This window comes from Pleurodeles waltl, chromosome 1_2 (genome assembly GCF_031143425.1).
Source record: "Pleurodeles waltl isolate 20211129_DDA chromosome 1_2, aPleWal1.hap1.20221129, whole genome shotgun sequence".
Taxonomy (NCBI): domain Eukaryota; kingdom Metazoa; phylum Chordata; class Amphibia; order Caudata; family Salamandridae; genus Pleurodeles; species Pleurodeles waltl.
Window position 1 is genome coordinate 600,298,604 of NC_090437.1, and position 27,995 is coordinate 600,326,598.

The 27,995-nt window shown below is 46.8% G+C and overlaps 1 protein-coding gene across 2 annotated transcripts in view; it reads left to right on the plus strand.

Moving 5' to 3' along the window:
- Nucleotides 1-27,995, plus strand: part of LOC138301837 (cilia- and flagella-associated protein 337-like) — a 455,621-nt gene that overhangs the window by 222,934 nt on the left and 204,692 nt on the right. For both annotated transcript variants that reach the window (XM_069242337.1, XM_069242343.1), the window contains exons 10-12: nucleotides 485-590; nucleotides 10,787-10,938; nucleotides 27,333-27,435. In XM_069242337.1, the coding sequence (XP_069098438.1) occupies nucleotides 485-590; nucleotides 10,787-10,938; nucleotides 27,333-27,435 (361 nt within the window). The remainder of the gene's footprint in view (nucleotides 1-484; nucleotides 591-10,786; nucleotides 10,939-27,332; nucleotides 27,436-27,995) is intronic.

Sequence of the window (27,995 nt, forward strand, 5' to 3'; positions counted from 1 at the left end):
CGCTCAAAGTGGATTCATACTATCTGTCGAGCCTGGGGCCTGAATCAGTGTTGCATAGCAATGAGGATTTTAAGGAGCGATACTTCTAAGCCCTTGATTGAGGCAGTTAGCAGGTTCCTTGTGGCTGCATGGCACATACGTAGTCGTTTTTTAAAATAGTAGTTTTTATTAATTACTTTTTAGCATACAGTATCTTTTAAAAGAAAATATGCTTGTGATTATATTTTATAAGATGGTTATATAATGTTATATTTTTGTTATATTTCCTTGGACTTTTTACTGTATTTTGACTGTATATGATGATGCTTTGATGGTTATGTTGACCAAATAAATCTTGTGTTGATGATGAACTCCCATAAATTGCCCCCTGTTGGCTACTGACTGTGAATTTTTAGGAACTGAAAGAAAATGATCTGGAAAGCTATTATCAGTATTGTACTGAGAGGATTAACATCAGTGTTTAAACAAAATCTTTTGTTCATAGCTGGCCTACAGGTTTACTCAGAGGACATCTTTCGCCCATCGGATTCCTGCGCATAGCAGATGGAAACACTAGGATCTATTCGGTGTCCATGGACAGCAATGTTATGGTCAGAACCTGTTTTCTATACATTTGAATGAATGAAATAATAATGGGTGAGGAATGTTGACAGCGGTGTACTAAGGCCCATATTTATACTTTTTTAGCGCCGCATTTGCGTCGTTTTTTGACGCAAAATCGGCGCAAAGTTCCAAAATACAATTGTATTTTGGAAGTTTGCGCTGCTTTTGCGCCAAAAAACTACGCAAACGCAGCGCTAAAAAAGTATAAATATGGGCCTAAATGTGCAAGTAAGTTCTATGCTCCAATTCACTGGCATTGGTGTTATACTGACATTGGAAGGATTAAGGGAAAAGTCGTTAAAACCTGTATCAAATTGCATATTATCAGCACTGCCCTGAAAGACAATTGTCATGCTTTCAGTCATCTTCAAGCAACAGAAAAATCACCAGTGGTATTTAGGTAGCAGAAAACAGTGCACCAAAAATACACCAGAGATAAGAAATTATAACTGGGTGAGCGATAGCACCAAATGGCATTGGAAATAATATTAATAAATAAGAAAGCAATAACGATGCTAATAATAGCTATTTGGAAAGGGTTGTGGTTTGATAAGCACCCCTGCATCCCCTTCAGCTATGAAACCTGGAGTTCACCAGTTTTACTCATCCAGTGTTTTCTGGTGTAAATAGGGTCCTGACAACCTCTCTGCATCCAATGCAGACCACCAGAAACCGTACGAACATCCCAATGTATTTCTACTCACCAGGTAGGGCCCTTGGAGAGCGGAGGTTGACCCCTGGCTGGTATTTTAGCAGCTGGCCCTGTATTCTCATGTCAGTAAAGAAACTGGAAAACGCAGTATAATCCTGATTTAATTTCCTTCTTCAAATATAAACCTACAATAGCAAACACATGAAGAAATTACTTAAAAGTATTTGAGAGCTGTCTAAATTACTTTTACGTGCTTAATAAAACAAACAGAGGCATAATTGCCATGTTACAATAAAATACTAAAAATTGTACACAAATTATTTCTCCCCTATCGCCTCTTGGCCCCTCCAGAATAGCAAAACATAACCAGTTGGCCAGTATTGTTCCTGCGAAAGGTGGCAACCCTGGATAGAGCCAATTACACGTCTGAGCCTTGGGAGAAAATAACATCCACCGTCATAGGGATAGAACCTCAGCCCGAGCCGAATTGCAAGTTTTTAGGTGGGTCTTTCGGTTCCAGACATTGTGCTGCAGTTTCTTCTCCGCATCCAGATTTTCCCTGTTTCAGGGATCCTATTTGCAGCCTTCCCTATTCAAACACCAAGTTGTCAGACTCTCAGGAGTTTCCATCGCTGCTCCCTCTCTCTGCACAACCCAAATGCTGCTTGCTGTCTGTCCCCTGGCGGAAGAACCAGGCTTTCTTCCTATCACTAGCAACCACTGAGTAGCCCCTCTTTTCTAATTCTGACCACTTCAGATTCCTCAATCCCTACAAACTGATCAGCTAACAAGATGCATCTCCCTCACCAGAGGCACCAGCTGTGCACTAGAACAGCTGCCTGCTTAGGAGTAGACTACTGAATAGAACTCTGTGCCCGTCTGTGTATGCAGTTGTTGGTTATTCCTGCACAAACTATTGCTCTTTGCCAAAGATTACTGACTAAGGGCCTGATTTAGATCTTGGTGGACGAGTTACTCCATCACAACCATGACAGATTTCCCATCCTCCAAAATATGAATCCCATTATATCCTACAGGATTTATATTTTGGCAGATGGGAAATCCGCAGTGGCGGCTAGGGACCTTTAAAAGTGGTGGGACATAATCCTTGGCACGAATTCCAAAGAGCTTTTACATGAAGGGTTCTCTCACACTTTCTTGCACTAAGTTTACTATCTCACTCTGACTCACTCAGTCTCACTTGGTCTCACTAATTCTCACAGTCTCACTCATTCTACTCTGGCCCACTCTGTCTCACTCAGTCCCACTCATTCTCACTCATTCTGAATTACTCAGTCTTACTGTGACTCAGTTTCACACACAGTAACACTCAGTTACACTTACTGTCATTCTCCCTCACTCGCTCACATTCATTCTCACACATACTGGTCCTTGCTGTCTGTCATTCTCACTCAATCTGACTCATAAATTCACTGAATCTTTCTCACTTTAATTCACACACAGGCTCACAGGGCTGGAATTTCAACAGTTTTGAACAGCATTTCTGATGGCTGGTGCAGACACCTTCATGCGCCGGTGTCAGCAATCAAATAACTTCACTAGCTCCCTCAGTTTGTTGCTGGATTCAAAGAAGGGCTGCAATTTATTTATATTATAGCGAATAATTATTCACTCTTGATACAATAAAAATGGACCACAAAACAAGGAGAGTGTAGTGTAGCTGTGGAGCTCATAAAGGAGAGCCACCACTGGTTCAGGGGCACCTATGCATCAAACCAATCCATCTATTCAATCATCTATCCATTCAATCATCCATCCTTTCACTTATCCTTACCTCCTTTTATCCATCCGTTCAATCATTCATCCATCCTTTCGCTCATCCATCCACCATTTTCCTTCATCTATCCATCTTTTCACTCCATCTATCATACTCCCTTTGGCTCATCCATCTATCCACCCTTTCACTTAGCCATCCATCCTTACACCCATCCATCCACCCTTCGTCCCATCCTTCGTCCATCCATCCATTCATACATCTCTCCATTTACCCTTTCACTCAGCCATCCATCCATCCTTTCACTCACTCATCCATCTATCCATCTACTCATCCATCCATCAATTCACCCTTTCACTCATCCATCCTTTCATCCAGGCATCCATCTATCCTGTCTTTCACTCATAAATACATTATTTTACTCATCCCTTTACATACATCCTTTCACTCATCCATCCTTTCGCTCATCCATCCAAACTTACACTCCATCCATCCATCCACTCATCCATCCATTTACCCTTCCATCTATCCATCCATCCATTCATCCTTTCACTCATCATCCTTTAGCCCATCCCTTGGCTTCATTTATCCATCCATTCAGCCTCCCTTTCACTCATACGCCATCCCTGCCTTTCACTCTTCCATTCTTACGTCCACCTTTTCACTCATTCATCCATGTATCTATCCATCCACCATTTCTTCCATCCATCCATCCACCCATCCTTTCTTTCACTCACTCACGCTCACAAGTTAATTATGAGCCTTTATTTGCTGATCTGCAGACAGAAGAGTCCCATCAAGAACCCTACCCCATTTTAGCTGTTATAGCAGGGGGGTTGACGATGCCCCTGATGCCGGCAGAAGCTGAACTGCACACTTACCTCTTAGTCCAGTAGTGCAATTGTTGTCTGCAGCTGGTTACTTCCCTCGGTTGGGCCTCTACGAAGTCAAGATAAAGAGCACCCTGATGTGCTCAGCTCCATAACATTTCTTTCAAAGTGAAACCAAATGCAGTATTAAACATGTGTTACTGCCAGGAGAGCAGTCTCCTGCACCCCTCCTACCGCCTGTCCCTCTGTGATGATCAACAAATTGTTGCCACCCACTCCCTCCTTGTCCTCATCGGCCTGCCCCACCCTTAGCCATTGAAGAGGATGAAGTTTTGTAACTGTAACTGTAACTGTTTATGCGCCCCAAAAGCAACCAGATCACTTGCTTTCTAATTCAGCACTTCCTCTCCTATGGTGTCACTGCTGTAGCTTGTGTCTGCAAGTCGAAGAAAACTTCGCCTGGCACTTGCGCAGTGTAGGACATCTGAGGAGTTCATTAGAGTTCACTTAGGAGATTCAGTGAGTGTCTCTGAGCAGTGATTTATTTTCAGCTGCTCTGTGTTTTTCCCCTGTTTGTGCCTCTCCCCAGAGGGTGGCAGGGCAACTCCCCTTTTGCCAATGAACACTAGTCGCCCCTGGAAATCTATCCCCATGTGACGGAGTAACAAGTCCGCCAATATCTAAATCATGCCCTCAGTTAGTGTTTAGCTGTGTTATAATATTTACTTAGTGTATACGTAGACAGCAGAGTGTGTCTTGACAGGATCTCAGACTTTCAGTCAGTCATGGAGAATGTAGGAAAATATGTACAATATGACAGGCTCAGTTAGTTTACCATTTATATGCCTCTGCATATGTTCAGTTACTGCTCTGCCTTTGGGTATTCTGCAGGTTCCACTATGGACCCTTGATCCTGCTTTCAGGCAGGTCGCTCCCCTGCACCGCTTGCCGGTGTTGCCGCTGCTCTAACTGCCTTCTTCTCTCAGCCCTCATCTCCCCGCCGCTGCATCCCTGTGGCCCGCACCCCGCCCCCCACTTCATAATCTTTTTCCTTTCGCCGCTGCGTCCCTGTGGCCCCGCCCCCGCTTCAAAATCTTTTTCCTCCCGCCGCTGCGTCCCTGCGGCCCTGCCCTCCACTTCAAAATCTTTTTCCTCCCACTGCTGCGTCCCTGCGGCCCCGCCCCTCGCCCTCCACTTCAAAATCTTTTTCCTCCCGCCGCTGCGTCCCTGCGGCCCCGCCCCCACTTCAAAATCTTTTTCCTCCCGCCACTGCGTCCCTGCCCTCCCATTGGCTGCCCCCCTCCCTCCTCCCAGCTGTCCCTTCCTCCCACCTCCCTTTATATGGCAGCCGCCGCGCGGTGAAGGGAGTGACCCTTGACCATGCTTTCAGGCAGGTCATTCCCCTGCACCGCTTGCCGGTGTTGCCGCTGCTCTAACTGCCTTCTTCTCTCAGCCCTCATCTCCCCGCTGCTGCCTCCCTGCGGCCCCGCCCCCCCTCCACTTCATAATCTTTTTCCTCCCGCCGCTGCGTCCCTGCAGCCCCGCCCCCGCCTTTAATCTTTTTCCTCCTCCGCTGCGTCCCTGCGGCCCCGCCCTCCACTTCAAAATCTTTTTCCTCCTGCCGCTGCATCCCTGTGGCCCCGCCCTCCACTTCAAAATCTTTTTCCTCCTGCCGCTGCGTCCCTGCGGCCCCATCCCCCACCCTCCCATTGGCTGCCCCCTCCCTCCTCCCAGCTGCCCCTCCTTCCCACCTCCCCTTATATGGCAGCTGCCGCGCGTTGACGGGAGTGACCCTTGACCCTGCTTTCAGGCAGGTCGCTCCCCTGCACCGCTTGCCGGTGTTGCTGCTGCTCTAAATGCCTTCTTCTCTCAGCCCCCAGCTCCCCGCTGCTGCGTCCCTGCCCTCCACTTCATAATCTTTTTCCTCACGCTGCTGCGTCCCTGCGGCCCAGCCCCCGCCCTCCACTTCAAAAGCTTTTTCCTCCCGCCGCTGCGTCCCTGTGGCCCCGCCCCCACTTCAAAATCTTTTTCCTCCCACCGCTGCATCCCTGCGGCCCCGCCCCCTGCCCTCCCATTGGCTGCCCCTTCCCTCCTCCCAGCTGTCCCTCCCTCCCACCTCTTCTTATATGGCAACTGCCGCGTGGTAAAGGGAGCGACCCTTGACCCTGCTTTCAGGCAGGTCGCTCCCCTGCACCGCTTGCCGGTGTTGCTGCTGCTCTAACTGCCTTCCTCTCTCAGCCCTCATCTCCCCGCCGTGGAGTTCCTGCGGCCTCGCGCCCCGCCCTCAACTTCATAATCTTTTTTCTCCTGCTGCTGCGTCCCTGCGGCACCGCCATCCACTTCAAAATCTTTTTCCTCCCGCCGCTGCGTCCCTGCGGCCCCACCCCGCCCTCCACTTCAAAATATTTTTCCTCCCGCCGCTGCATCCCTGCGGTCCTGCCCCCCGCCCTCCACTTCAAGATCCTTTTCCTCTCGCCGCTGCGTCCCTGCGGCCCCGCCCTCCACTTCAAAATCTTTTCCTCCCGCCGCTGCGTCCCTGCGGCCCCGCCCCCACTTCAAAATCTTTTTTCTCCCGCCGCTGCGTCCCTACGGCCCAGCCCCCGCCCTCCACTTCAAAATCTTTTCCTCCCGCCGCTGCATCCCTGCGGCCCTGCCCCCCGCCCTCCACTTCAAAATCTTTTTCCTCCCGCCGCTGCGTCTCTGCGGCCCTGCCCCCCGCCCTCGACTTCAAAATCTTTTCCTCCCGCCGCTGCGTCCCTGCAGCCCTGCCCCCACTTTAAAATCTTTTTCCTCCCGCCGCTGCATCCCTACGGCCCTGCCCCCACCCTCCACTTCAAAATATTTTTCCTCCCGCCGCTGCGTCCCTGCGGACCCGCCCCCCCCCTCCACTTCAAAATCTTTTTCCTCCCACCGCTGCGGACCCACCCTGCCCTCCACTTCAAAATCTTTTTCCTACCACCGCGGCGTCCCTGCGGCCCCACCCCACCCTCCCATTGGCTGCCCTTCTCCCTCCTCCCAGCTACCCCTCCCCTTATATGGCAGCCGCGCCGTTGGCACGCCGAAGGCGCGCCTAAGGCAAGCCCGTCTGCACCCGTCCGCATCCAGTCCGCGCCCAGCGCCAGGAGCCCTGGTCCCCAAGACCACCACGGCCAGCAACACCATTACACCGCCAGCACCCTCCACGCACTCAACACCGGACGATCTCACGCCTGCTTCCTGGCCTCCCCTAAGCACACCCAGGGACCCTTCACCTGCCGGAACTGCAGCCTCACCAGCCTCCAAATCACCAAACCTCCTGCCGAGCCTGACCGCAACTACCTCCGATGCATCCTACTCAGCACCCACTCCGCATGCAAACACGCCGTCGAACTCTGGGACCTGCTCAACACCTCCACCCCGGACATCGCCTTCCTGACGGAGACCTGGAAGAACGCCTCCTCGGCCCCAGACATCGCCATAGCCATTCCAGATGGCTACAAGATCACCCGAGGGATCGTACCAACGGAGTCAGAGGCGGAATCGCCATCGTCCACAAGAACACCATCAGGGTCACAACCTGTACAGACGACACCCTCAGCACCGCCGAACACCTGCACTTCCAGATCCACACCAACCCCAACACCACCCTCAGAGGAACCCTCATCTACAGACCCCCCAGACAACGACCTCAGTTCTGCGCCTCCATCGCCGACCTCGTCAGCAGGCACGCCCTAGCCTCTGCTGACTACGTCGTCGTCGGCGACCTGAACTTTCACCTGGAGAATAACAACGACCCCAACTCCACCACCCTAATCGACAACCTCGTCACCCTTGGACTCAGACAACACGTAACTACTCCAACTAACTCCACTGGCCACACGCTGGACCCCGTCTTCTCCGCTAGCCCCCACGTCACCTTCAGCCACACCACCGAACTCACATGGACCGACCACCGCTGCATCCATTTCACCCTCCAGAAACCCACCACGCACCACCGCATCCAACAGATCCCCCGCCGCAACTGGAGCAAAATCAGCCAAGACCAGCTGAACACCAGCTGAACACCAGCCTCACCCGAAAATCACCCACCGAACCCACCAATCCCGACCTCGCAGCCTACAACCTCTGGTGCTGGATCGACGACTGCGCCAACACTCTCGCACGCTCAATAAACCCTCCAACAGAGGTGACAACAAGGGAGCCAGCTGGTTCACCTCAGGCCTTCGAGGCTCCAAGCAAGACTGCCGGAAACTGGAGAGAAAGTGGCTCCTCGAACAGATACCGGACAACCATGCCACCTTCAAGAATGCCATCCGCAATCACCATCGCCACACCAGATCTGCCAAGAAAACCTCCTTCAAAGACCGCCTGAACAACAACGCACACAACAGCAAGGAGCTCTTCAACATCGTGAATGAATTCTCCAACCCCAGCTCCAGCACAAACGACATCCCACCTTCACAAGACCTGTGCAACTCCCTCGCTGCCTTCTTCCACCACAAGATCACAGAAATCCATGACAGTTTCAACAGCCAGACCACCCCACCAATCACCGACTCCTCAGACTCTCCACCCACCTTCAACTACGACCCCTTGTTCGTCTGGGCCAACGTGAACGAAGACGACACAATCAAAACCATGTGCACCCATGCCCGTACCACGTCTTTAACAAAGCAAGCGCCACCATTGCCCCCCACCTCCATAAAGTCATCAGTATCTCCTTCGAAACCGCGACCTATGCCGAGAGCTGGAAGCATGCTGAGATCAAACCCCTAGTCAAGAAACCCATGGCGGACCCGAGAGACCTCAAGAGCTTCCGCCCCATCTACCTGCTCCCATTCCCGGCCAAGGTCATCGAGAAGATCGTCAACAGACAACTGACCCACTACCTCAAAGAAAACAACATCCTGGACCCATCCCAGTCAGGGTTCCGCAGCAACCACAGTACCGAAACCGCCCTCATTGCTACCACCGACGACATCAGGGCCCTGCTTCACAATGGCGAAACCGCAGCCCTCATTCTCCTGGACCTCTCGGCCACCTACGACATCGTCTGCCACCGCATCCTACGCGCCTCCACAACGCAGGGATCCGGGACAAAGCTCTGGAGTGGACCACCTCCTTCCTCTCCGGCAGAACCCAGAGCGTCCGCCTCCCCCCTTCCCGCTCCAAAGCCTCCAAGATCATCTGCGGCGTTCCCCAAGGTTTGTCCTTCAGCCCTACACTATTCAACATCTACATGGCGCTGCTCGCCCGCGTCGCCCGCGTCGCCCGGCTACACAACCTCAACATCATCTCCTACGCTGACGACACCCAACTGATCATCTCCCTCACCAAGGACCCCCTCACCGCCAAATCCAACCTCCACGAAGGAATGAAGGCCGTCGCCGAATGGATGAGGAACAGCAAACTGAAGTTGAACTCAGATAAGACTTAGATAAGACGGAGGTCCTCATCCTCAGCGACAACCCCTCAGCCTGGGACGATCCTGGTGGCTGACCGCTCTGGGAGCAGCCCCAACACCCACCAACTACGCATGCAACCTGGGCGTCATCCTCGACTCAACACTCTCCATGACCAAGCAAGTCAGCGCCGTCTCCTCATCCTGCTTCAACACCCTCCGCATGCTCCGCAAGATCTACAGATGGATCCCCACAGATACAAGAAGAACAGTCAACCAAACCCTCGTCAGCAGCAAACTTGACTATGGAAATGCCCTCTACGCAGGAGCCCAGGCCAAACTCCTCAAATGACTGCAACGCATACAAACGACCTCCGCACGCCTGATCCTCGATGCCCACCGCCACAGCCACATCACTCCCCTTCTGAGAGACCTACGCTGGCTCCCCGTCAACAAAAGGATATCCTTCAAGCTCATCACCCATGCACAGAAGGCGCTCCACAACACAGGCCCAGCCTACCTCAACAGACGACTCACCTTCTACACCCCGTCCCGCCAACTCCGCTCAGCCGACCTAGCCCTCGCCACCGTCCCCCGCATCCGAAGAGCGACTACCGGAGGCAGATCCTTCTCCCACCTCACCACCAACACCCTTCCCTTACCCTTACGACAGACCAAAGACCTGCTGATTTTCAGGAAGCAGCTCAAAACCTGGCTATTTGAGCAGTAGCACACACCCCCCCCCCTCAGCGCCTTGAGACCCTCACGGGTGGTAGTGCGCTCTACAAATACACAGATTGATTGATTGATGGAAATTCTTTCTTTTTCCCCAAACTTGGGTAGGCTTCTGCTTAGAGCTGGGTGTCAGGATGGTGTGCATCATACTGTGAGCCACTTCTGGGCTGTGATCATTCTTGTGCCTAGCTCTAAGATATAACCTCTGTGATAGGAGATATTAACGCAGTTGCTGGTGAGGGGGTTCGGCTTGGTGTGTTCAGCACTTGGAAATCCTGTCCAACATCCCAAAACCAGGTCAATTAAAATATTGGACATAGATAAGGAATTCCATTGCAGGGATCACTGCTTCAGAAGTGAGAACATTGGACCAGTGGGGGTTGGCAAGGGTGCAGGAGAGTATGGAGTAATCATTTTGATTAGTCCTTTTTGTTTACAATCCTCGGAGGAGGCAGGTGTACTATTTTATTGGCTCACTGAAAAATCTATGGAAATAAGGAGCACTTTATATATTTTAGTGTGAGTGGATTCTTCTTGGCCATATGGAGTAACATATCCTTCCAGTAGACGCACATCCTACACCAACAGCACCACCAACAGCACCACGTGCTCATGTCAACCTTCCTTCCTGAAGGAAGGGATCAAGTATCCTCTTTTGTATCATTGGTAGCACCACAGCTATAAGAAGACACATGCTGGAGAAATATCTGTCCAGCCAATTATTTGGGCTGCACTTTACAATGCAGTACAGTAACGGATACATTTAATGGATTCTTTGATTTTAAGGAGATAGGTAGATCTTATTGATATTGCACTTCATAATTCTGTACTGTTTTCCTTCTCTCTTCCAGGTCTGGAATATTGAAGATCAGTCCTGTCTGCTCAACGTGATACCGAAGGCCAGTAGCATCAAGGGAGAGCTGGCAGCATGCTACTTCTCGCATGAACTGAGGGCGCTGTGTATTGCAACTGATACTATGGCCCTCCTACAGATCCACAATGTGTATGTCCATTTCTGTTTCTCTCACAACATCAGGGCCAGTTCTAAGGTATTGACACAGGTTAAAAGATAAATGTCCGGCGCTCCTCCCAAATTACTGGTTACCTTCCAGTGTATTTTTGTATTAGTACATAATTCAAAGTTCTCTGAAAAATGTATAGCAAAAACTCCTCAGTCTTTCTGCTTCAGATAAAAATTATTTTATTTGATTATCCAAATTGTGATAGAACTCCACTTTCTGATACTATTCTTTCAATCGTATTTTCGATAATACTCAGTAGTGAAAATGTATTAAGCATTACAAACATATGATTATTATGTATGAATGAAATGTTGTTAAATGTTTGTCATGTGTTAGTAACTTGCACATTTATTGGAGACTGATGCATGATTCATTCATTCATACGGAGTTCTTATTATAAATTTCGGTTATATGCTTTAATGATACTTTTTGTGACAATGAGATTTAACAGTAATATGGGCTGTTTTGTAAACTGAAAGGAATATATAACAAACAATATTATTGTTAGTTATTTGTTATACAATATATCAGGGCTGGTTGTGTATTTTTAGGAGGTATGCAATACTCGTGATTAATATTGAAAGAATCTTATCAAAGTGGAATCATATCAGAATTTGGACAACCAAATAAAAGATTTGTCCTCTGAAGCAGAAAAAGTGATTGACTTTTGAAGCACAAAGAGGCTGTTACATTTGCCCCTGCCAGCTTGTTGTCCCAGTGCTAGGGACAGCTTGGCTATGACATAGGTTTCCAACAGCATTGCAGAATATTTTCCAAAACGCTTGAAAATAATGTATTGACAGAGTTCTGAGAACAAAATGAGAATCATGGATCTAGGGTTACATACTTGTGAGGTTTTTCATGTTGAGCAATGCCTTCAGCTCTTTCTTCTGGTGGAGGTTAGGTGGAGGTTACCAGATCTCAACTTGCTTGGGTTTCACTTTTAAGGACTAGAACAGGAAAAAGCTTTTATCTTTGTTTCGTCTTACTTACTTCTCCTGCTCTCGTGCTTGCTGCAGCAGTTACTCTTTGTTTTTGGCGACCACTTAAGGTCTTGATTTTGAAAGTCAGACACTATTTTTCTTCTTATATGTATGTTGCAGCTTGCCATAACAAAGAGTGTACAGGCAGTGGGAACCAGTGGAGATATTGGACTATGGCCCTGGTTATGAGAGGCTCGGAGAGAAGGTGCAGATTATCACCCCAGATCAAATCTGACTCATAGATGTTCGGAGATTATCAGATGCAATACGTTATACCTATTCCGAGTATTTGGGTGATAACATGCAGGTGCTGCTGCTTATTGTATTATTATCAACATATTGCCTTAAATTCAATCTTCCTCTTTTAAATTCTGGCACGTTTGACCTGCTGAAATTTAATGAAAGTTGAGTACTTTATCGCACCTGGTAATTACGAGCTGGGTTAAATTCCACAAAAACAGGGATTGGTACAGGGGTTATAAAATGCACACAGTGCAGTTTTCTGTGGCAAAAAACATGGTTCAAGGACATTAAAGTGCATTACATGAGAATTAGACATTTTACATGACAACCAGGCAAAGTGATTTGACCAGAATCACAGGATGTTGAGCTGAGGCTGTGAATCAAACGTGGTTCGCCAGGTCTAAAGTCAGCAGCTCTAGCCAGTAGGCTGTATCTCCTTCCCTTTGATAAGAAAAGCTGCATCCTGATGGATGCCTGTTTGGGGGAAGAGGTTGTGGGGCGGTTGAGTTTCAGGAATGCAGGTAAAGTGTTACTGCATTCAAAGTCAGACATGATTCACACTTGTATGGCCACTATGAATTTAGTTTATGGCTATGCAGAGAAATTTGAGGCCATACAATTTTGTGTGCAGTGAGTGTCATGAAGCTGTCCCTATGAAAGCCACAGAAATTGTCCCTACTGAAGAGTTGATGCATACAGTCATCTATATTCATCACATTCAGTCATCTTTAGATATTTAAGGGCATAAATCTAAGACAGATTTATGAAGCCATGCAAAGCCACTTTGCGTGGCTCTGAGTGGCCTCAGAAATCTGGAGTAGCGCAGCACAGCACAGACTACTGTGTTGCGCTACTCTGCCCTGAGTAGGTATTCTATGGGTGTTGCAGTGAGTGCTCCCACGCAACTCCCATGGATTTTTACGCATTCCAGATTTACAAGTACTTGTAAACCTGGAAATGCTTCAAAATCGTATGCCTTCCCAGGAAAGGCGTAATGAGGAGAAATATTTGTATTTTCCTCTTTCTATGTGTGCTGCATTTTAGAAAAAAGCCTCTCAGGATTTTTGTGCAGGAAGGTGCCCTGGGCAGCTAGGTTGGCACTAGGCAGCCCATTGTGTGCCAGTACAGGTGAAAGAACAGGAATGCATTGTATTGCCGTAAATACAGCATATTCCTGCGCCTGCTCTTTCCCAGTGACGCCGTGCAGCACAGCAAGGTGCCTTGCTGTGCTGCACCGCACCACACCACTTGTCATTAATGTGCCCCTTAGTTTGAGGTGTGTCCCTAATAAATCGAATAACTAAATCAACCTTTCTTCCTAATGTTGTATGCTAGCACTAGCGATGCAGGCAAACGAATTCTTGGTTGGATACAGTTTGATGAAAAATTTGGGAATTCATACTTGGATGAGTTCAAGGCAGGTGTACAGCTGAGTAGCATTATGTGCAGATTTTATCTTTATCTAAAAAAGGCTATTGTCTTCATACTGGTGAGTGCTCATGTCCATTTTTGCTGGTAGGACTCTCAGGGGTTACATGTACACACTGAAAATAACTAGTAAAATGATAAAACATTGCAGTATGCCATCTATCACTTGGACTGGTCCTGATCTTGAGGATCACATCTGAACTTTTAGGACCATATTGAATGCTGTAAATAAGTGGTCACCACTTCGAGTTATATGTAAGAGGCCATCCACCTGCTTGTATGGTTGCTGCTTCTGTGATGCACTGTGGTCTAAAACTGGACTGCTAGAAGTGTTAAGTATCTATTAGTCTTGATTTTGTTGTGGAGCTGGATGGTGATAGTTTTCTCAATGAGTTTCCCAGAAAATTACTGGTATGTGCTTGAGCTGTAGATGTTCAGGTCTTAGGTCCAATCTTGAGGGCCTCCGGAGAGTGCCTTGCAGGAGACACACATTGACTGGTTTTAGTGTTGGCCTGTGTGGTGTTTCTTTGTAACCTGTACAATTTAATACCTCTTGAGTTTCAGAGGTTTCCCACACACTAGCACTGTTAAACATTGTGAAACAATATATGAATTCACAAGCACAGAATTAACTTTAAATAAGGATTAGCTTATGGAAATCAGTAAAACTTTATTTGTCCTTAAGTTAAACAGTGAATTTTGTGGCAAACCTTTTTTGGTAATGTGTTAGCACTAAGATACCATTTCAGTCAATAATATCACTGTCATACTACGTTCATTCCACATTTTAACCACATGTTTACAGGGGTGACTGGTGTTCATACCCAAAAGGGGCGTTGCCCTGCCACCCTCCGGGGAAAGGCAAGAACAAGGGACAAAACACAGCAGCTGAAAAGAAATTACTGCTCAGAGATATTATGCTAAATGTCCTGGGTGAACTCTAGTGAACTTTGCAGATGTCCTACTGTGCAAGTGCCAGCCGAGTGAGGTTTTCTTTGACCTGCAGGCACAAGCTACAGCAGTGACATCATGGGAGAGGGAGTGCTGAATTAGTAAGTGATCCTGTTGCTGTTGGGGTGCTTAACAGTGGCTCTGAGAGGAGTTACAAAACTCCATCCACTTCAATGGCTGAGGGTGGGACAGGTAGATGAGGACAAGGAGGGAGTGGGTGGCAACAATCTGTTGAACATCACAGAGCGGCAGGCTGTAGGAGAGGTGCAAAGGGCTGCTCTCCTGGCAATAACACGTTTAGTACTGCATTTTGTTTCATTTTGGAGAAGAAAAAAAAACGTTATGGAGCTGAGCACGACAGAGTGCTCCTTATCTTGACTCTGTAGAGGCCTAAGAAGGAGAAATAACCAGATGTGGACCATAATTGTACTTGTGGACTAAGACGTAAATGTGCAGTTAAACTTCTGCATGGATCAGTGGCATCGTCAGCCCCCCTTGCTTTAGCAACTATAGTGGAGTGGGGTTCTTGATGGGCCTCTTCTGTCTGCAGCTGGCAGACAAAGGCTCATAATTAACTTGGGAGGGTGAGTGAGTGAAAGGGTGGATGGATGGATGGATTGATTAAATGGTGGCTGTATAGATGCATGGATGAATGAGTGAAAGAATGGAGGCAGGAATGGAAGAGTGAAAGGCAGGGACATGTATGAGTGAAAGGGAGGATGGATGGGATTGGATGGATGAAATGGTGGATGGGCAGATGCATGGATGAACGAGTGAAAGGATGGACATAAGAATGGAAGAGTGAAAGGCATGGACATGTATCAGTGAAAGGGAGGATGGATGGATGGATGGAGTGAAAGGATGGGTTGATGGATGATGAGAGAAAGGATGCATGGATGGTAGAATGAGTGAAAAGATGGATGATGGATGGATGAGTGGAAGGGTACATGGATGATGAGTGGATGGATGGAGTGGAAAGGTAAATGGATTGATGAGTGGATAGATTAGCAAAAGGATGGATGAGTGAAAGGACGCATGTAAAGATGGATGATTAAAACAATGGATGGATGAGTGAAAGGCAAGGTAGATGGATGTCTGGATAAAAGGATGGATGAGTGAAATGGTGAATTGATGGATGAGTAGAAGGATAGATGGATGAGTGAGTGAAAGGATGGATGGCTGAGTGAAAGGATAAATGGAGAGATGTATGGATGGATGGATGGGATGAAGGTTGAATGGCTAAGTGAAAGGGTGAATAGATGGATAAGCCAGGGAGGATGATGGATGGACTGAAAAGATGGACAGATGGAGCAAAATGGTGGATGGATGAGCAAAAAGGATGGATGAATGACTGAATGGATGGATGAAAGGAGAGATGGATAAGTAAAAGGATGGATGATAGAGTGGATGGATTGGTTTGATGGATAGGTGCCCCTGAACCCGTGGCAGCTGTCCCTTATGAGTTCCACAGCTACACTACACTCTCCTTGTTTTGTGGTCCATTTTTATTGTATCAAGAGCTAATAAAATAAAATGCAGCAACAAACTGAGGCAACTAGTGATGCTGTTTGATTGCTGACACAGGTGCATGCAGGTACCTGCGCCAGCCATCAGAGATACTGTTCAGAAAAGTTGAAATCCCAGCACTGTGGGCATGTGTGTGTGACTATGTGTGCGAGTTAAAGTGAGAGAGAGTCAGTGAAGGTACGAATCAGAGTGAGTGAGATAGAGTGACAGTAAGGACCAGTATGTGTGAGAATGAATGTGAGCGTGTGAGGGAGAATGACAGTGAGCATAACTGAATGTTACTGTGTGTGAGACTGAGTCACAGTAAGAGTAATTCAGAATGAGTGAGAATGATTGGGACTGAGTGAGATAGAGTGAGACAGTAAACATAGTGCAAGAAAGTGTGAAAAAACCCTTCAACAAAAAGCTCTTTGGAATTTGTGCCAAGGAATATGCCCCACCACTTTTAAAGGTCACCAGACACAACTGGATGGTAGGAATATGCACTTCAAAATGCACCGATGGAGCCTGCTTTTACATAATATTTTGTAGAATGTAAGTGCTCCCTATGGGAAATTGTATGTATAATTGGCTTTTCCATGATTGGCATATTTGATTTACTAGTAAGTCCCTAGTAAAGTGCACTAGAGGTGCCCAGGGCCTGTAAATCAAATGCTACTAGTGGGCCTGCAGCACTGATGGTGCCACCCATATGAGTAGCCCTGTAAGCATGGCTCAGACCTGCCACTGCAGGGACTGTGGGTGCAGTTTTAAATTGCCAATTCGACTTGGCAAGTGGACCCACTTGCCAGGCCCAAACCTTCCCTTTTTATACATGTAAGGCACCCCTAAGGTAGGCCTTAGATAGTCCCATGGGCAGGGTTCAGTGTATATTAAAGATGGGACATGTACTGATGTGTTTTACATGTCCTAACAGTGAAATACTACCAAATCCGTTTTTCACTGTTGCAAGGCCTAGCTCTCTTATAGGTTAACATTGGGGCTGCCTTTAATATCCTTTAAATTCAGTGTCCCATTGAGAGCAGATAGAAATAAGGAGTTTGGGGTCTCTGAACTCACAATTTAAAAATATGTGTTTTAGTGAAGTTGGTTTTTAGATTGTTAGTTTGAAAATGCCACTTTTAGAAAGTAGGCATTTTATTGCCTAAACCATTCTGTGGCTCTGTCTGTTTGTGGATTCTCTCTTTGGGTCAGACTGACAGTTGGGCTGTTTGTGAATCTCCTCTAGACAGTGAGACAAAGGGAGCTGAGGTGTAGCCTGCCTATCCTGATGAGCCATCTGAGCTAGAGTGGAGGGAGGAGTGGTCACTTACACCTGAATAGTCTGTGCCTGCCCTCACAAAATGGCGTCTCTAACTCCCTGGTGTGTGTCTGGGGCCTGCCCTCGGCAAGGCAGGATCCTGCAAACAACAGAGACTTTTCTTTGAAGTTGGGCAACTTCGAAGGCAGAAAGGGGTTTACGTATTGGACCCAAAACCCCAGACTTTAGATTTCTTCCAGATTTGCTTCTGAAACCAAGAGGAACCTCTGTCAAGGAGAAGTGCAGAGGTGAAGTGCTGCATCTGCCTGTGACTGTGCTTTATTGGGCTATCCTGCAGTTGCTACTTCTGCCTGTTGAAGACTGGACTTTGTGGTATATTCCTGCTTGAGAAGAATCTCCAAGGGCTTGGACTGAGATTGCCCGCTGGGGCCATCAAATACTTCCTCTGCCAGCACCTGGACTCTCTGCTGAGACTCCTGCCCTGCCAAGCTGTGCCTAATCCAGTTCCTGGATATGCCCAAAAGTGGATCCCTTGCTCCCCATGCCACTGGAGTCAAGCTAGCCTGGCTGATGAATGGTGATACCCTGAAACCAGTCCCAGGATGCTTTTTTCCAGTCCAGGGAGGACCTGGCTTGGCAGTTCGGGCTAGACTGTCCCCATGTGGAAGAGGGTCAAGACTGATTTCCATTTGGCTGGGTCCAAACTGGAATGGCATGGATAGTAAAGAAATTACGGATTTAGTGCCAGATCTCTGAACTGGGGGTGAATGTTTGACATTGTTCAACATTCCATCCATCACTTGTTCTTTTTGCATTTGTCGCCCTGAGTGGGAAGAGTATGCCCATACGTGGGTCCCTTGCTCCCCATGCCACCAGAATCGAGCTATCCTGGCTGATGAAGGGTGATTCCCTGAAACCGGTCCCAGGATGATTGTTTCCTGTCCAGGGAGGACATGGCTTGGCAGTTCGGGCTAGACTGTTCCCATGTGGAACAGGTTTAAGACTGATTTGCATATGGCTAGGTCCAAACTTGAATGGCATGGGTAGCAAAAATAGATGGATTTCATCCCAGATCTCTGTACTGGGGGTGAATGTTTGACTTTGTTCAGCATTCTGGCCATCACTTGTTCTTTTTGCATTAATCCAGTCCTGGGCCCTTGAAAGGAGAAACTGGTGGAAAAAACAAGAAAAAGCAGGTAAACCGACTTTGGACGACTCCGAGCCAATGCCGCTGCTGAATCCATTTGTCACGTAGGCTCTCATTATCCTAATGAGACTACTGGATTTTGAGCGGCAAGATCGTTCACAGTGTGGGGGACTAAGTCTGACCTACAGTGGATGACACTTGTCACTCTAAATCCAGGTTTTGCTCCGGCTAACTAGCAGTGCCTCATCTCGCCCGAATGGTAGAGACAATTGAGCAGCCGAGCGCATGACATCTTAGTACTTCTCAGGGAAGTCGTGGTCACTCATGTCACAACCGGTTCTCTCATACACAGTACGGTCTCATATATAAATGACAAAGGCAGTTTAAGTTTTAAAGATTGGTTTAATAAAACAACTGCATTTTAGATAGCAAAGCGTGAGCTGCAATAACCATAACTACACAACACAGTAAGATTAAAATAGTAACGATGAGAGTGAAGCACAAGAATAAGGCTATCATAGTGCTGCTAGATTATTTTCTCTCTAAGTTAAATTTCGAGCACAGCATGTGAAGCTCTAAGCCTGCCTTTCAGGTTCCCCTGGGAGGACATCAACCGCTATACCTGAGCAAAGGCCTGTAATCTGCATCAGCATCTGCAACGAGGCATTCAGCATCTAGTTGTAGGTTCCTGGCTGGAATCTGCCTCTTGACGTGTACTAGGACTAGGAAGTGTTTTTATAACTAACACGCAGATGTTCTAAGAACATGTCCCTACGTAAGGATGTGTATTTTCTATGAATACTGTAGACTAAACTTCTACCACGTTTACCAGCAATGTACCAGACTGTAGCCTTGACTGAAGCACAGGGCGATCAAGAATGCATTATTTGAGAACACAGTGCTGAACTAAGCTAAACAGTGTGATAGAAGAAATTAAAACAAGACCATAAAAACTGGTTATTGTAAAATAACAGTGCGAAGCTGAATAAAATACATATAGGGCAAAGTGCACAGCGGCCTAGTATGTTAAACTAACATGCATGAAGCTATATTAAAAATGGCTACACTACACCATGACGTTGACTGAAACCGAAGTTGTGGTCCTCGTTGGAGTGCGACAACCCTGCAGGCCTGACACCACTACAGCCCTGCTGCAGTACGCGACTCCATGGAAGTCGCCGCACTGTGTCGTGACCACCTGATACTGACTCTGCCGGAAGTGCGCTGATCCAACATTTCGCACCGACACACCCTCACCTCCACCACTCTGCAGCAAGGACCCGATGCCTCTTTGTGACGCCTCCGCTTCTTCGCTCCGCAGCACTGGGATCAACGCCACCTCGGATCCAGCGTCACCGCGATCCCCAACTCCATGCACATGGGTTAACCGGGTGTGCTTCTACTTTGCCCTGACTAGAGTGAGGGTCCTTGCTTGGACAGGGGGCAACCTGACTGCCAACCAAGGACCCCATTTCTAACACAGAATAAAAAGTATCAACAAAGTCACATGGGGTGTACTGTCCAGTCTCTCAGTGAGATATCATATGTAGGCTGATCAGGCAATCATTGTCATTGTATACATGGCACTTGATGTCCAGAGGCTACATCTCTAAGTCTGGGGGTGGGAGAGGGGCAAAGAGATATTAACTGTGTGCCAAACCACTAAGGCGCTACACTGTATGAGGATATGGTACAGTACAACCAGACCACAGAGTCTCCTGCTGTCCTTCATTCCTGTCCACTCCAATCCCTTGGCCCGAGCCAGGTCGCTGAGTTCTCCCCTCATGATTGTCCAGATCACTCTGATCTGACTCTGTCTCATATTGGGTGTTCCCAATTCACCAATACTTCTGCTCATAACATGTCTATGGGCCGTCTTCGAAACCCTCTGGCATCTTCTCGACAAAGGGCCATTCCCTCTGCCTCAGTCCACGTCGTAACATCTTTCACCCAACTCCCTACTACCAGTTACCCCCTTCGACTTCCATGCCATTGCTATCCTAATTTTAGCTCAAGCAAACAGCATGTCTATAAACATAGAGCCCACCTTGTGCACCTTGGGTCTCAGGAGCCAACCCCCCAAAACAAAGGTTTCCATCGTACAGGAATGGATACGACCCAGCACGGAATGGAGCCACTGTAGAACTGCGGCCCAGAAAACCTGGAGCGTGGGGCAACCCCATGTCATATGACAAAAGTCTGCATCAAGTAGCTTATATCTAGGACACTTTCTGGGCTCCCCACCATATATAACTTGCAGCTTATGTGGTGTGAAGTAATCCATGTGTAGGATATTGAACTGAATATACTTTAGTCCCGTGTTACGAGACATCTTTTTAGGGTAAGCCAACATCCCATTCCATTCTCTATCTGTGACTTTGCAGCCCACGGTCTAATCCCATCTGGTCCGATAGGCTAACAATGGTTTCCAACCCATCTCACTCATTGCACAGTAGAACCACATCACTAGGTGTCTTGCTGAGCCCATGGAAAGCAGCAGTTGGAGCACCACATGAGGCGGGGGCTCATCCCGTCCTGTGTCCCAAAGATCATCGAAGGTATGGATTAATGCCTCATAATTCAAGAACTGTCCTTGGGGCCAAGCATGTTGGTGTGTTAAATCATCTAGCGGTATGAGAGAGCCCATTGTGTAGCAATACCCCACCCTCATCAGTCCCGCCTCTGTCCAGTGAACAAGTTGGGCAGCTGTGAAACAGGTTTCTTTTGCAGTAAGTCCACCAGCTGCAAGGCTGGGACATACAATGGCGTTCTCTGGGTTCGTAGTAAACAACCGCACCAGCATTGCAGGGCCACCTGCAGCAAGGCACTGGGTTGAGGAATGGACACCTCGGGACTGAGCAGGTGGGCTAAAAGGAGTCCCTGGTGGAGGACTAGACCCATAAGATCTAATTCACTCCTTTGGGTTTTGTCAAGCCATCTCACCACCCGTTGCAGCTATGCCGCCAAGTGATACAATTCGAAGTCTGGCGCCCCTAGGCTTCCATCATCCAGTGGGCATCTCAGGACCACAAGAGATACTCTATGACACCCACATCCCAATTCAGGTTGCGTAATAGGGTATCTTCCATTTGCATGTGTGTTAGCGTCCTTGTAGTGCAATGTTAATGCTTCTTCTGGCACAGGGACCTACCAATTTTACTCCCAAAATATTAGTATAATAAAACATGCATGCACACACACACACCACACACCACACCACACACACACACATACATACACTCTCTAGTGCAGTCATTTAGTAAGTACACACCATTGAATAAGTAAGAGCGTATATCAGCAGCAGCATGGGAAAAGCCAAGACTGCAAAAACATATTTGTGTCAAACCATAGATTCCAAAATAAAATGTCAACTGTACATGAAATCAAAATTTTGACTTTTAACTAATCCAAGAACTCAGCCCCACGGTTGCTATAGTAAATTCTTATAATACCAAAACCTGTGGGAATGGAGTTAGGCTGGATTTAGGAATTTGTTTTAGGCCACATTTTGTAGAGAGATATTTATGTGTGATTGATATCTTGACATCTTTGTCCTCATGCAAGTACGTCCTCATGTGAAATCTGTCCTGATATATAAAGCAGTGTCCGCATTTTGTGTACTTTATCTTCAGAGCAGCAACAGGAATGGGTTCTGGGAAGTCTCTTAATTTCACTTGGGGCTTGGCATAACACAACTGCCTTACTTAAATGACCATTAGCACTCCTTTATTTTCCTTCCTGGCTTGGAGCTATTTGGAGCCTAATTATGTGATGCCAGTGTCATTGAGGAAACAAGGAAACTCAGTTTCTCACTTTGCAGATGCTTAAGAGATAAACTATTATTTGGTTATTTGGAGAAAAGTTTTTGACTTTTCTTCTGTAAGAGATGGTACATAAACAATGTCCTAGTCACATGGCAGGGCACTTCAAGAAAAGCAGAGGAATTTCTGAGTTAGCTTAAAACACAAAATCAGTTTGTAAGGTTTACTTTGCCAATGAACAAGACTTCCCATTTCTTGATCTATTCATAAGACCTTTGGACAAGGTACTAACCGCAAAGATGTACACAAACCCAACAGATAGAAACAGTCTCCTCCAATTTGACAGTGCACATCCAAGAACACTAAGGGAAAATTTACCAATAGGATAATTCTTACACCTAAGAAGAAATTGTTCTGACTTGGGAGAATGCAGAAATGAGGCAAAACGGCTCACAGACACATTAAAACATAGAAATTATCAACAACACCTGATAGAAAAGGCAGAAAAACTTGCTTGATACTGCAATTGTTAACAGCTCCTAATGGACAAAGAAAAGCAAATGAAACAACAACTCATTTATTGTAACAACTCTAACCAAGTGAAAAACATAATTAACAAACATGGGAGAACCTCAATGGCAATACTTTAAGAATAGACAAAGCCATATTCTCTTTTAAAAGAAACACTAGCTTGCAGGATATGTTGGTCCATACATGCCTAAAGAGAAGAAAATACATTTTGGGGCCTTCCCCCAGTCAAAGCCCATTTTCCTTGTGATGCCTGTTCTGTTTGTGCATACACAAAACATGCTACGAAAATAGAAGTAGGCCTACAATATCCTTGGGAAGAACCCACACCAATTGAAACTCACAGAATGTAATTCACCTAATCAAATGAACCTGTGATCTGATGTACTCAGGTATGACAAGCAGAAAGATAAGGCTTCGAGTTATACAGTTCCTACTTTGGTAATAGCACTGCATGTTTAGGACAGCAGCAGCCCCACACCTGGATAGAATAGCAGGGATCTGTCTGCCTCTCGGGAGGCTGAGAAGTCAGCACTAGGAAAGCTGTCAGTTGTGTAGTACACGTCCCAGAATGATCATGTCCAGAATGCCCTCTACCCCCTTGACTCAATGTGTAGTTTATATAACAATCCACTCTCCATTTGGAACACAGTGCTGATGTAATGCTGTGTCTCAGAGATAGAAGCTGGCTCCTGGACTGGCAACACAGGTTACCATATCATGTACTTCATATAACAGCCTTGGGCAAAGAGAACAGATTATGCGTGGTGCAAAGGCTGATTAAATGTACAGCGTAATCCTTGTCTCCCTAGAATGAAGCAGCTGATAAAATACTTAAAAGCAATTACTAGAAAGCAGCCTCTGTAAATTTCGTACTTGTATAGCACACTACTCACCTGTTAGGGTCTCAAGGCACTGTACGCATACCGCTGTGGAACCCCTCCTGGCTTTTCCCTGTGAGGTGCCCACTCCTGGGGAACCTCCAAGGTGAAGCCAGGCATCCCAGCACTGTGGGGGCCGTTGTGGAGATTAAGCAAGCTATTGCCCAGAGTTACAGAGTGGGACCCATGAATTAGATTAGGCACCGATGCCAGAATTAACGGGTCTGAGGAAATTGAGCTCAAGACCCTACAAGGCCGGAATTGAACCCTGGTCCCAGGCCAGATTTCTGCATCAGGGTCTACCGCTCTAACCATTGAGCCACACTTCTCCACCTCAGCCGCTCTAAAATATGAATAAAAATGTGTAGAGTTGTAAATAAGGTACAAGCTGTGAAACTAAGATAGGACAGGGGTACCCAACCCAGGTACTAAAGGGTCCTCACGACAATTGTAGCACCATCAGATGTAGACAACAAAGATGACTAACCACTTTGTGACCAGTGCTCATAGCGAGAATGACATGTCATTGACGATCTTTGAAAAAGTGACAGAGACAACCAACATAATCAAGGTCCTAACAGAACAGGAACAGAGGTGGGTGTACAGACTCGATCAAGACCAATGTAAATGGTCTGAACGATGAAATCACGTTGAATTTGATTAATTCGTTATGAAACTAATACGGATAACTGATTACTACTTAGAGGAGACAATGGCATTGAATTTGAGGGAAGGGATTATGGCCCCCTCTTTCTCTTCTTTTTCCCCCCGTTTATTTCCCCTTTCGGGTCTCAGACAACATTCCCCCATCCCAATGTTTACAGGAACAAAAGGCTTGAATAGACCAACATAATAAAAACATGATAAAAATATAAATAAAATAGTTATTATGATTTGGCTTTATTGACCATAGATTCCGAGTGAGAACTGAGTGAGGAGATTTGCCATTGCATTATCGCTATGTCCAAGACATCGCGGCCTTGTGACATGCACAACATCATACTCTCGCATCACCATGCACCAAACCCGGAAAGTACAGTGCTGACTGATATGGACATAAGCAGCGGTTTCTCCGCATTCTGGTTATCGGAACAGGTGATTTTGTGGCCTGTGGAATGGTACTCTTTGACCGAGTCATTATATATTTTAGGATTGAGATGACCACAAGATTTCAATCTCTTTGTTACTTAAGGTACTTCTGCTAACCTTTCCTATGTTTAGAGAGTGACAATAGGGACGTGACTGCTCCAACCCGCATAGGGTGCTAGTATACACCATCTAGGATAAGACTATGTTAACCTATAATCTGTTTATGTGCAGTGGTGGTGTCAGCCCTTAGGCCCATATTTATACTTTTTTAGCGCCGCATTTGCGTCGCTTTTTGACGCAAAAACGGCGCAAACTTGCAAAATACATTTCTATTTTGCAAGTTTGCGCCGTTTTTGCGTCAAAAAATGACGCAAATGCGGCGCTAAAAAAGTATTACTCTCTCATGTTTGCAGTGATTCACATTGGAGCATTGAACATGGCAGCGTTTCTCACAAACCTCTCTGATACTTGTATGTATCGTCAAGTCTGCGTGTTATCTAAAGATGCAGAGGAAGCGTGTCTCCTTGCAGTATACAACATGCAACATTGTGCAACTATGTACATCGGTCTATCTTATGTGCATTATACAGCATGCAACAGTGTGCGTCATGTACAGAATGTATATACACACATTTATGTCAGTCTGTCGTATGTGTACCCAAGCAAACCTCAATTTATACTGATTATTGTTTTTGTGTTTTACTTTCTTCTGATTGACCAAAAGCATTGCTGGGATAATATCAGGCATTAATACACGCCGGCAATAGCTCGGGATAGGCAAGGAGGCCTGCCTGAAATGTAATGTTGTGATAAATGTATGTCAACTGACTGACATCATTAGACTATCAATTAATAAACAACGGAACACTTACAACACTGGGACGGGACATAAACATGATGGTAGTCCTCATGAAAGCCCAGGACCTTTGATAGGCCATTCGGAGGCATGAAAAATACCAACAACAAGTTAAGGTGATAGAGTAGTAAACCCCCTCCCCCACCAAAGAACACCTGTCTTTTTAGACTTTTTAACCATACTAAAGGCACCCAATAATAATGGGAAACAGGGTGTCCTATAGGTATGGGGAGCAAGGGACCTACTTTTGGGCATACCCAGGAGATGCTCCCTGGAAGATGTTTGAGTTCACTCTGGCTTATAGGGACCAAGGTGAGACTCAATGATAAAGCATGACACCAGTAGGGTGTGTGAGGGTCTCTAAACAAACCCTTTGAACTGTCTTCCTTGGGGAGAAATAGGCACAAAAGAAGTTAAGAAGGAAATAGGATACTTTTGTGTAATGAATTATTGATTCTGGCAGGCTGTATTCTATGATTCCCCAATACATCAGTACAGAAAAAAATGTTTTTCTCTCCCCACATAGTGGATGCACGTAAAAGGTACGGACAGATATTCTTAGTAACATGCTGCAAAGTGAATGTTTGGTCTCTAAGGGCCAGATTTAAAAGGTCCTAGCGCCACCGGAGGGTCACTTTTTGTGATGTTCCGGTGGCGCTGTGCAGTGTGCCACATTTACAATGCGGTGCTAAGCTACTTTTTGTGGCTTAACGCCACCTTGTAAATATGGGTCCCTCCGACGCAGTTTTTTGCACCAGAGGGGCATGCAATGGGTGTTGCTGTGGGCGTCCCACTGCAACACCCATTGCTTTTGACTCTACCCAGATTTGCAAGAAGGCATAAATCTGTGGCAGCGCCAAAAACGAACACCAGCCCAGGGGTTGGGTTGACATGGCGCAACGAGGAGGACTATTTTTATTCCTCCTTTTTTTGCTTTTTCCATGTGTGCTGCATCCTGCAGCATACATAGAAAGAGAAGAAGGCCATGAATGAATGTTTATGTGCAGGAAGGTGTTCCTTCCTGCACATAAACAATCATTTAAAAATGACAATTTGCTACTTCTATGTGTGCCGCAGAATGCAGCACACATAGCAGTGCCAAATTGTCATTGTTGATTGTTTATGTGCAGGAAGGGGCACCTTCCTACATATAAACAAACAATCCCCTCAATGCAGACACCCTTGCACTATTTTGCAAGGGTGCCTGTGTTGGCACTGACAGCTAAATTTAGTGTCGGCGTAGGGGGAAACACAGGGGTGCGCTGTATTTTAGTGATGCAGCGCGAAGCTGCAAATTTTGTCACAGCACTGTGCCACTTATTAGTAAAACTGGCCCTAAGTCGTTCTGAAGAATACTTTGCATGTGCATGATCTAATAATTTTAAAAAGTGTGCATCAGTGATCATGCCAGGACAAGAGAAGTCAGTGGTGTAACACTAGCCCACACAGACCCCGTGGTGCGGGGGGTCGAGCTCCAGGGGGAAGTGCACAAGCATGGGCAGTGGGCCCCTGGCCTGAAAGCTCCGGACCAGGTCAGAGGGAGGCCTCCTCCATGTACTTTGCAGGGGGGCCTCTCAAGTTTCGTTACACCACTGGGGTGTGAGCTAATATTTTATGTCCTGCATCTATCTCTATTCTGTCTGTCACATCATTCACTAGGTGATGAAAGGCTATGTTAACACTGCCTTGACCACTAGGTCTTTCTGTTTTCTCTTAACAGGGAGGAGCCCCTCAGCAGCATGTTAGTGTCTCACAGAGAGCCTGTCCTGTGCTGCAAGTACATCCAGCAGTCTCAGCATGTGATCAGCTGTTCTGAGGGATCAGTAAGTAATGCTTACTCAGTCTTATTACTAGAAGAGTTTTTATGTGAAAATGAGTACTGTAGGCCCTGTGTGATGTCACATAGGCTGAGAGAAAAAGAGGTCAAGCAGGAGTCCTAAAGATCCTAAAGTTGTTCTCTTCCCATCATCTGCCCTGCCAAGTCCCACTCATCAAGGGTTAGAGTAACGCATTTTAGTGCTGATGTCCGCATCACAGCACTAAAATGCTAAGGTCACTTGATGTATTTACACAAGGCAGAAATTTGAGCCGGGCCCAGGTCGAGTAAGTGTGACTGGTTGCTATGGAAATCAGCCTGGACTCGTAAAGTTGTGCACTATGTAATTAACTTTTGTTGGTTACAGTAACATTAAGGAGCTGCTCCGGAGGCCTCTGGGCTTAGCTCTTACTCACCTCACATCACGTGGCATCCTCCTGCTGCCCCCACAGTAAATGTGACTATATACCAGGGTCCCATACTGGTGGGACATGGGCCACGGAGCTAAAAGCACTGAGCCAGCACCTTCCTAAACATCCCCCAGCAAGCAGCCTCACTGAACACTTC